Consider the following 10538-nt stretch of genomic DNA (forward strand, 5'->3'; position numbering starts at 1 on the left):
TTCATGTGTAGTGTAACTTCATATTTAACTCTAACGACATGAAAATGGGATCAATCTTGTCAGTAAACTCACAGCAAAAAAAAAGTAAATATATTTTCAAATGTTAAACTGTTTCTTAAAAGATATTTCTATGGTGGTTGAATGCAAAGTTAGCTCATTGAGTTAATTGTCTACCTGTGTGTGACGGGGTCCTAAGTGTTCATTCAGATCTCTGAGATAAATGCTCAAATGAGTGTAACAGTAAAAAACTAAACAGAAAAACAGAGAGAGAGAGAGAGAAAAGGAGAAATCCAAAAGAAATCCCTTAAAATAAACCGGTCAGTGTGAACAGCATAATTATCCCATAGATGGTTGTTGCTGCAAGCAGTGTGAGTGTGTATGTGTGAGTGTGTGTTATTTAGCCCTTGTCGCTGCATAGTAGGAGCTATGAATCAGAGCTGCTGTCTCAGTGAGCCGTTATTATTATTAATGGGAATACCCCAGAGGAGCTACAGTAGTAAGCATACAGTATTCCACTCACGCTGCCATGTGACATGTACATACACATATATAACTGTGCATACATTCTGCAAACAACAAAACATTGTTTATTCTTCAATTACAGCTATGGATAATGCTGTATTGATTCCAGTGATTACATCTATTTCAGTTATGAAGAGGAAATGTGATTCAGATTTCACAAACAAAGGAACTCCCCTTGTGTATTGGAGGATTTTCCTAATATTTGGTACATACAGGGCCTTTGGGGAGTCTTTTTCCACATCGGAGCCCCAAGAGTTCAGTAATATTAAGTGAAGTACGACAGCTGTTATCAAACTCAGGTGTGATTTAAGAGCAGTTTAATGAACTCACGGGACGTTAAATAATAGGATTGGTTTTGTCATTAGATACAGTAAGAATCATGGCAGCCAGAAATGAGATGTTGTGGTCTGCAGGAGAGACTGAATGTCTCCATGAAATGTGAAGCAAAGAAAATGTCAAAACATAAATGGTTAAAAGGTCAGTCCACTAAAAGTCATAAAACATATTTTCCACTTACAGAACCACAAGTGATTCAGTTTTTATTTGCCCAAATCTCTTCTTCTGCTCCATCCCAGCACTGTTGAGGTGAACAAAATGACCCATGTGTATTATTTTATGCACTTATTGTTCATAAATAAAGTAGCCTAGAAAGCGTACAAATAAGCAGATTATAAGATGACGGATATTTGGTTTCACATTTCGGCTACATATAGTGTTTGTTATGCTTTTGTCATACTTATAAGTGTATAATATGTTTAGAAAACGACTGCAATATAGAGATAGGGTTGCCAACCGTCCCTTGAAAAACGGAATCGTCCCGTATTTAGAAACAAAACCACACATCCCGTATTGAAGTGAAAAGGGACACACTTACTACTACTACTCTCTGTATTACTGCGAGAGTAAAAAAAAAAAAAAGTCAGTAAAATGCCAAAGGAAAATGAATGACAGGGCGCTTTATATGAAATTTACGGTAAAGTTGTTCCCAGGCCCTGTCCTTCTCTGTGACCAATGAGCTGACAACATATTTACACACGAGTATGACGACACATTGGTAATAACCAAAACCATTATCAAGAAAACCATGGAAAATGTCTAGATATCAGCTCTTAAATTAAACTCTTATGAGCAATTTTTGTTGTTATCATTATATGTATTCAAACAAATGTACCAGGCTTTAAAATGAACAATACATTGAAGAAACAAGGCTGGTCTAATAATTAATTCCATGACTGTATATCAAAAATAGAATAGTTGTATTGTTGACCTTCGTGTTATTGGTGGAGATTGTGCGGTTTAGTCAAAAATATTAACGCATGCTGTCATTCCTTCTTTAAACTCAGGTTCATAAAAGGTCTGAGGGATGAGGTGGGCCCCAGGACGGAGCTCTGTAACTAGACCCTTCTCCTCAAAGCTTTGAAAAATGGCATTTGAAAAATGTGTCTTTCCAGGAAATGTATCTTGGAAATGATCCAGAATAACAGAGATAATGAGTACGGGGTTTGTGAGTATGTGGGACGATCTACTACTACTACTACGTACTCCACACATACACACATAATACTGATTCATAGCAGGCACAATTTTCTTCCTCTCATCTTGCAGTCATCCTCCTCTCACCCTCTTTCTCACCATCACTCACACATTTTCACTTGGCACCCAATTTTTTTTTCAAAATTTTTTTCTAATTTTTTATCACTGTCCGTGCTTCGGTTGCAGATGCCCTGTTTCCTTTTATTGGTGCTCCATCACACCGAGTTAGAAATATCTCACCTGACATTTGAAGGATACGAGCAGTGGCACGGAAAAGAGAAACATTAAAGAAGTGGCTTTGTTGGGGAGGAGGGGGTGCAGGAAGGTGGTGTAGGATGAAGCGAGGGTGGAGGATTGATGAAGTGTCAGGTGCTGGCAGGTAAATGTTTAGAGCAGCGGCAGAAGGAAACTCACATTCCATTCATTCTCATTCATCCCTCTAAGAATTCCTCTTTTTTCCTTTACAAAGTCTATCTTCTGCCAGTATTTACATCTCCCTGGCAGCTGGAAACATTTAGCCAGTGTGTGTGTGTGTGTGTGTGTGTGTGTGTGTGTGTAAAATGTTCTGTAATAAAGCAGCATTACGTCATGCCTCTAGAGATGCTGGCAGAGGATAAACACTGGTCTCCCTGGTATCTCTTCTCTCAGAATACACACACATTCAGGAAAAAGGCATTCACACACCATTCATGATTAAATGCAACTTTTAATGGGTTCGCTAATGCACAACAGTGGTCACAAAAAGCACACAGCCCTGCAGAACAATAATCTTTTTGCATTAACAATTGCAAAACCTGGCATTTCCACAAACACACACTCACACAGGGTCAGAGGTTCAGTTTGGCCCCAGAGATCAAACTGTCTTTCTCTGCCAACGTAGCATTCAGAACGGTAACTTAAGCCTTTCTTTTCTCCTCTCTGGTTGAACTGCCTTTGACCAGAATAACAATCCAGACCAAATTGTCTGTAAACTGTTGCCCAGGAAAGAGACGGGGCCGATTCATGGAAAACAATATTGTGATTCCCACAAAAACACGCAAATTTGGCCCTCACTGTTTGGAACCAAGAAATCTGTTCTGTTTTAGGGAATAAAAATATACACGAGACTGAGAGGAAAACAGAGAGGGGAAAAATTTGTGCATGTTGTGCATGGCGGTTGGGTTGTTTATATGGGAGGATATAGCATAGCCCCGGCGTCCCTCAGGGCCCATAAGAGCTATGTGTTTGTGAACAACAGAAACTGCAGAAGAGGAAGGGTGTATGGAAAGAGAAGGAGGCGAAATAAAGAATTCAGCGAGGCCTTCGGTCGGTTGTGAAGCACAAAAAGAAGAGGGAAAAGGAGAATAAGAACAAGAAGAAACGCTTGAGAAAAAGCTCAATAATATACTAATAATCCTTAAAATGGACATGGTTCATAATGATGCCTCGTTACTCTAGGTTGATATTTGAGACTGTGACCGAATGCTTCTGCATGTTTGTTTCATCATTTGTGTGTCATCATTATACTGTCATACAAGAACCATGAAATTATGTCTTCTTAAGTAACCAGATGGCTGTGAGTGCATGTTCGTGTGGGTGTCTGTGTGTGCGTTGGTGAAAACGAGAGGGGGGGGGGGGGGTTGTCCAGACGATCATGTGCATGGGTGTAATTTAGAGATCAAGTGAAGATGGAATTTTGAGCCTTAAATAACTGCAAAGCCAGAGCTTACATGATACAATCTTTCTTTTAACCTGCACTAATCGATTAAAAACCAGCAGTGACGGTGTTAGAATGATGTTTCTACAGTAGTAATAATAATAATAACTTTATTTATATAGCACCTTTTAAAAACAGCAGTTTACAAAGAGCTTCCACAGAGAGCAGTTAATCACAACGAGAATGATGCCATAAGGCTAAAAACAATTCTTACGGGAAAACAATAAGAGAGAGAGCAGGAACAATCACAAGACATTCTCAGATACACAGAAAATAAAAGGTAAAAGGAGTAAAAAAGTCAAAGGTGAAGAAGTAAAAAGGAGTGGTGAGATAGACAGCATCTTGTATTTTTTTTAGACAAGACTTTGTATGTAATCACACCATTAGGTAATTAATTAAGCATTTTTAATTTTAGCACTAAACACAAAATAAGGCTGAGGTTTTTCAGGGTTTTTTGTTCAGGGAATCATCAAAGTCAGTAGGCGTCGTCCACTGTGAACAATGAATGTATGAACAACAGACATTGGCATCTCTAGAGCTATAAATGTGTGTACAATCGCTTTACAATCGAGTGTAAATGTAAACAAAGCCAGCAGTGAGGCAACAAGTGATTCAACAGGGGCATTTTATTGCACTTTTGGTCTTTTAATGTGTACATACATCTCTGTGTTGTGAATAAAACTCTTGATCATTAGCCGGGGCTGTCATGTGCACCAGTTTCCCCACAATGAGCCCTTTGGGCTCGCACAAGGAAGGAGCTCAGATCAATATACGCCAGACAAGACTCACACTAACACACATGATCCGACACACAACAAGCTCCTCAAGCAACACAGGGGCTCTTTGTATGTGTCATTCATAATCGAGAAGACGCTTGATTATAGACCACTGTCTCTGTTTTCTCCTTTATACCCACAACACAAAAGCTACAGTGGGAACAATGCGGACATCAGCGCTAAGTGCTGCTGCACGTTAATGTGTTCCTGTCTATATTTAGTGGATGAACAATTGAAACAATAGGATTTTTGCTTTGTTGGTGTTTCTAGTCACCAGAGCAACTGTTTACATTGCTGCAGAATCAGCAGTAGTGGGTGGTTTATGGATCAGCGTTGTTGGACTTAATGAACGGTATTTATTGAATGTTGTATTGGTAAAAGGGAAGAAAGAATAGGACAGATCAATATTGATGCCATTCATTGTCAGAGTAATCGTTTCAAAAGGATTTTACGCACATCACTCAACTCTTCTCCGTCTCTCCTTTGTGTTACAGAACTCCATCCGGCACAATCTTTCCCTCCACAGCCGCTTCATCCGCGTCCAGAACGAGGGAACAGGGAAGAGTTCCTGGTGGATGATCAACCCAGAGGGAGGGAAAGGTGGCAAGGCTCCTCGCCGGCGTGCGGTCTCCATGGACAACAGCAACAAGTACACCAAGTCCGCCCGTGGCCGTGCCGCCAAGAAGAAGGCAGCTCTACAGGCTGCGGCCGCTGCAGCCGGAGAAGGCGGCGGAGACAGTCCTTCGGGTCTGTCAAAGTGGCCTGGAAGCCCAACGTCACGCAGCAGCGAGGAGCTGGACGCCTGGACGGACTTCCGGTCACGCACTAATTCCAACGCCAGCACACTGAGCGGTCGTCTCTCGCCCATTCTGGCCAACCCTGAGCTGGACGAGGTGCCCGATGACGAGCCTCCTCTCTCGCCCATGCTGTACTCCAGCCCTGGCAGAGCGCTGTCTCCAGGGAACGCCACGACCAACGGGAAGGTCGTGCCGCCTGAGCTGCCTCGTCTGGCAGACCTGGCAGGTACAATGAACCTAAACGACGGACTCACAGATGACCTGATGGACGAGTTGCTGGATAATATCAACCTGGTGCCAACCGTTTCAGGACCGGCAGCTCCAAATGGTTCCTCAGGGTTCAATTTTGGGTCCAAACCAAACGGGTTAGTCTCACCCTCCTCCACCACCTCTCCCTCCACCAACCCTTCTTCTAACGCTGGAGTTAATGGTTACAGTAACTCCATCTTCGGCCCCCACACGACGGTCTCCTCTCTGCGTCCGTCCCCCATGCAGACCATCCAGGAGAACAAGCAGACATCCTTCTCCAGCATCAGCCTGTCTCGCTTCGGCAGCCAGACACTACAAGACCTGCTCAACTCTGACAGCCACAGCCACAGTGATGTCATGATGACTCAGTCTGACCCTCTGATGTCACAGGCCAGCGCTGCAGCCGTCATTTCCAAGAACTCCCGCCGTGGACTCATGCTCCGTAATGATCCCGTAATGACCTTTGGGACCACCGGAGGACTTCAGGGCAGCCAAGGGGAGATTCTGCAAATGAACAACCACAACCAGAGCTCGCTGAGGGCTTTAAACGGAGGCCTGAACCTCGCCAACGAGGCGAACGCTCTGGCTAACGCCAAGCAGCAACTCCTACTTTCACCTTTGGGAGGAAATGGTTCCTCTTCCATGCAGATCGACACCTCGATCTTCCTAAACGGGACAGTTAGCAGCAGCGGAGGGATCTGCCAGGACCGGTTCCCTACAGATCTGGACCTGGACATGTTCAACAGCAGTCTGGAGTGTGATATGGACTCCATCATTAGGAATGAGCTGATGGACGCAGAGGGCCTGGACTTTAACTTTGACTCTCTGGCCAACATGAACGGAGTCGGCAACTTCACGAGCACCAAGCAGAGCTGGGTTCCCGGCTGAGCAGGTCAGGCCGGGGAGGAGCAGAGCAGGTGTGTATGTTTGGGAGTTTGTGCATGCTAATCATGTGGTATTTGAGCAAAGGTGTCATCATTATTCGATGAAGGAGTTAGGGATGCACTGATCCAACCTTTTCTCCCATGGCTCCAACACCTAAACTATTTTTTTCTGCTGTAGAATTACTGTAAGGGAGTAAGAAAATATTAATACCCTTGAGTTCGTAACATTATGTTGTGCTATACTGTTCTGATACTCCAAAACACTATCAATTAATAGCTAAATGCAAAGATTCGTAGCAGACGGACAAAAAAAGTATGTAAGTAATGTAAATACAGATCTCACTTTTCTAAATGCATTAAAAAGTTCACTTTTCTACTCAGATTGAGTGCATATGGTGGTGTGTTCCTTATGTTATGATTGTTAAAGATGCAATATATCTTCTTGCTTGCAGAATTGCAATATACTGGTGCATCTCAATAAATTAGAATATCATAGAAAAGTTTATTTATGTCAGTAATTCAATTCAAAAAGTGGAAATAACACATTATATAGATCAATTACACACAGAATAAAGCAGTGCATGTCTTCATTTATTTATTTTTTTCTAATTATAATGATTATGGCTTACATTTAATTAAGACCTAAAATGCAGTGTCTCAAAAAATGTGACTTGAACTACTGTAAATTGACTTTTCCATCATATTCTACTTTATTGGGATGCACCTGTACTGAAACATACTCTGTATTGCCAGAATATTCCAATCCACAGCCCTGATTGCTTTTTTAAAACTGATACAGACCAGAAGAAAAAACACAGAACAGCTGTAAACCATAACCAGAGTCAATGCTATTATACAATACTACAGTCCCGTGAATACACACGGAAAATGTTCTCGCAACATAATTACATGCCTCTGCATCTCTTCAATAAAACCTCTGCAACCATTTCCCCAAAACCAAAACTGACCTGCTAAACAACACTCCACTAATTAAGATAATCCACAGACTTTGTTTTGATGTTGATGTTTGATGTTGTTTTATGTTGCGGCTACACTAGAAAGAAAACAGTTCCAACATAAAACTGCTCACAACAAGTGGATAAGAGCTAATAACCGGATCATGATTTCTGGAAAGAGACATTAGTGTTGAGTTTTTTTAATGTACCATTTCAAGTACCAAACAGTCATGGAAAAAATTATTAGACCATCTTTCCTTCAATTTCTTGTTCATTTTAATGCCTGGTGCAACTAAAGGTACACTTGTTTGTACAAATATAATGATAACAACAAAAATAGCTGATAAGAGTTTAATTTAAGAGCTGATATCTAGACATGTTCCATGGTTTTCTTGATAATAACCAAAATCATTATCAAGAAAACCATGGAAAATTGGTTCCTGAAACAAGAACCAGAAACAAAAAAATTGAAGAAAACAACCGTGACAGTATAGTTCCTTTATATTTTAGAGAAGGCAGACTTCTCTATGGTTAATATCTTCAACATTCACACCAGAACAATCTAGACTTATAAGTAGAACTACAGGTAAGGTGAACTGTCCCTTTAAGCGCACACAAGCTTACTTGTTGTGAATGAGCAGAGTGGAACAAAAAATGTAAATTGGTCCCCGATCTGATCATCTGTGCATCCCCGGTGGAAACATTTGACTTTAAAACAGAAAAGGTTTGCTTTTCGTAAGTACAGTACAAATACTCAGACATAATCATGTCATCCTTTATCTCTCCAGGTCTGAACTGTGTATTGCAAGAGAAGATCAGACACACAACATCCTTTTTGCCAAACCTGCCATCAGCACAACGTAAAAAATGAACCCTGTGTTTACAGAAGAAGACTTCCTCTCGAGAGCTTTACCTTCGCTCCCACACTGGTGAACCGTGAACGATCCGACAGACTCTAGAGAAACTGCACATCAGCCCTCAAAGCCTCCTGTGAAACAACAACAACAACAAAAAGAAAGCTATGTCGAACTCACAAATCTTAGAATTATGCAATTTTTCCTTTTGACACCCAGTCTGTGTTGATATCAAAGAGACACTGCTTTATCAGAAGGGGTTTCAGGTGGAATACAAGAACTAAATATCAAGCAAAGATTGAAGGAGCGCAGGGTGCAGTTGTTCCTGATGAAGGAAAAAAAGTGTGAAAATCAAGAAGTGATGTGGTGTAAATCTGATCCAGTGGTTTCCTGGGATGTGTTATGTTAAAAAAAATCCCTCTGTTTCACTTAGTGATTTTAAATGTTCAGTGTTTGTTTTTTGGATTTTCTCTGTTTTATCATAACTGTTTCTGCATCATACATGTCATTGGTGTATTGACGAAATGAAAAGATGGAAATTGAGTATCTTACTCGCTGAGTGGCCACGCATACATGCAGACACACAAACAAACAAACAAACAAACAGACAAACCTACTCTGTGGAAACCCTTAGAAGGTCTCAACTTAATGCCATGCACTTCCAGTTTTGTTCTTATAAATCGCCTCAATTAAACGTAACACCACATACTGAGGGTTATATTGCAATTAGCTGAATATGACAAAAAATATTTGCTTTCTTTTGTGTATATCTAACTGTAAAAAAAAAAAAATGAAAAAAGACAAGAGGAAGAAACTCTTGTGGATATTTGTACAGTGCAGGGCAGTGTAAAGTTCAAGAAGGAGTTGGAAAGATCTTGTCTGTCTTTTCTTAGATTTCTTAACTTCTTGTGAGTTCTGTCGAGGTCGTTTATCACTGCATAATGATGTAGCCAAAATGAATACCTGTGTCCTAGGGTTGTGAACATTTCCACACCATTACAGGTGCTATGTAAACAGTGTTGAATCCTGCCCTGAGAGCACGCCGTGCAATTTTTGTTTGTTCGTTTTTGTTTCTGTCCTGCAGAAGCCCAAAGCTGCAGCCACTTGTAGCACGGCGAGGTTGAACTTGGCGACGGCGGGGAGGGGGAGCAGGGTTTTTTTTAGGCTCATTCCTCTAGAAGCCATTTGTTTCTCGAGTAAAAACAATAAGCTATCTCTGTATATTGCCAAATTACTTGAAACAAACAGTAGGATATGCTGGCAGCCAAATCACAGCACACATACACACATATATTGCACACACATAGATAGAAGAAATAATACCAGGGATCTGTGTTAAGCTCTGCTGTTTTCTTGTCATGAGCTTGTTATGGGGCTTCTTATGCATATATAGAATCACTCAGGGGGGAAAAGGGAGGCTTCCCGTGTAAGTAACATCAAGTCACATTCTAATGGTGTTTTAACATTTCTTGATAAAAACAGTAATGCTTTGTGTTTGTGAACTTGTAACCTGTGAACTTTTGGCCGTCAAGCTGAAGAGGAGGAAGGAAGATAAACGTCAGGATTAAGACTTCACTTCGCGGTCTGTTTTTTTTGGCTGTCATAGCTTTTTTTTGTTTGTTTTCCTCTCATTTTTCGGACTTGCATACACACACATCCCCTCATGGACACGCCTGGTGCTCCTGCAGGTGACTTCCTGTATCTCCTGAGTACATGTTAATGTGTGTTTATCTGTGGAGTTTATTTCTGTTGAAATTAATCTCACGAGGATGTGTAAACCCCTCACTATCCCTCATGATGCATACAGCACAGCCGACTGTATGCATGTATGTATTTATGCATTATGAATTGTGTGAAATGCATATATACTCGCTGTATGTCCTTATATACTCATGTAGTACTTGACCCTTGGATTTTGTGATACCTCTGAAGGTAAAGGTGAAGAAATGACGTTACACGCCCGGTGGGAGGGAACACTGTTACCAGCGATTTAATTGTTGAACCAGATTTTTGAAAAAGGTGGAAAAGCACCGTTGTTGTAGCATCTGGACGCCCTGGTATCCCTTCTCCGTCTGGGGTAGAGACATGAAGTGTACGCCCCACTGTGTATAATAGTGTACAGATGTGTGTATATCACTTTGAGGCCAAGGCGGAGGAGTGTGTGTGCATGGCTGGCTAGAATGATCTACTGTGCTATCTGAGGTTTAGTGCATGACCTAGCTGTACCCCTCTAGACCCTTCCAATGGTGCCGTCCTGCAACAGAAATTGTA

At 41.3% G+C, this 10538-nt stretch overlaps 1 protein-coding gene across 1 annotated transcript in view; it reads left to right on the plus strand.

Annotated features, from left to right (window-relative positions):
- Positions 1-10270, plus strand: part of foxo3b (forkhead box O3b) — a 54497-nt gene extending 44227 nt beyond the window's left edge. The window contains exons 3-4 of the mRNA XM_059355982.1: positions 5022-6490; positions 8202-10270. Of these exons, the coding sequence (XP_059211965.1) occupies positions 5022-6461 (1440 nt within the window). The 3' untranslated portion in view covers positions 6462-6490; positions 8202-10270. The remainder of the gene's footprint in view (positions 1-5021; positions 6491-8201) is intronic.
- The last annotated feature ends 268 nt before the right edge of the window (positions 10271-10538 follow it).

Source organism: Centropristis striata, chromosome 18 (assembly GCF_030273125.1).
Source record: "Centropristis striata isolate RG_2023a ecotype Rhode Island chromosome 18, C.striata_1.0, whole genome shotgun sequence".
Lineage (NCBI taxonomy): Eukaryota > Metazoa > Chordata > Actinopteri > Perciformes > Serranidae > Centropristis > Centropristis striata.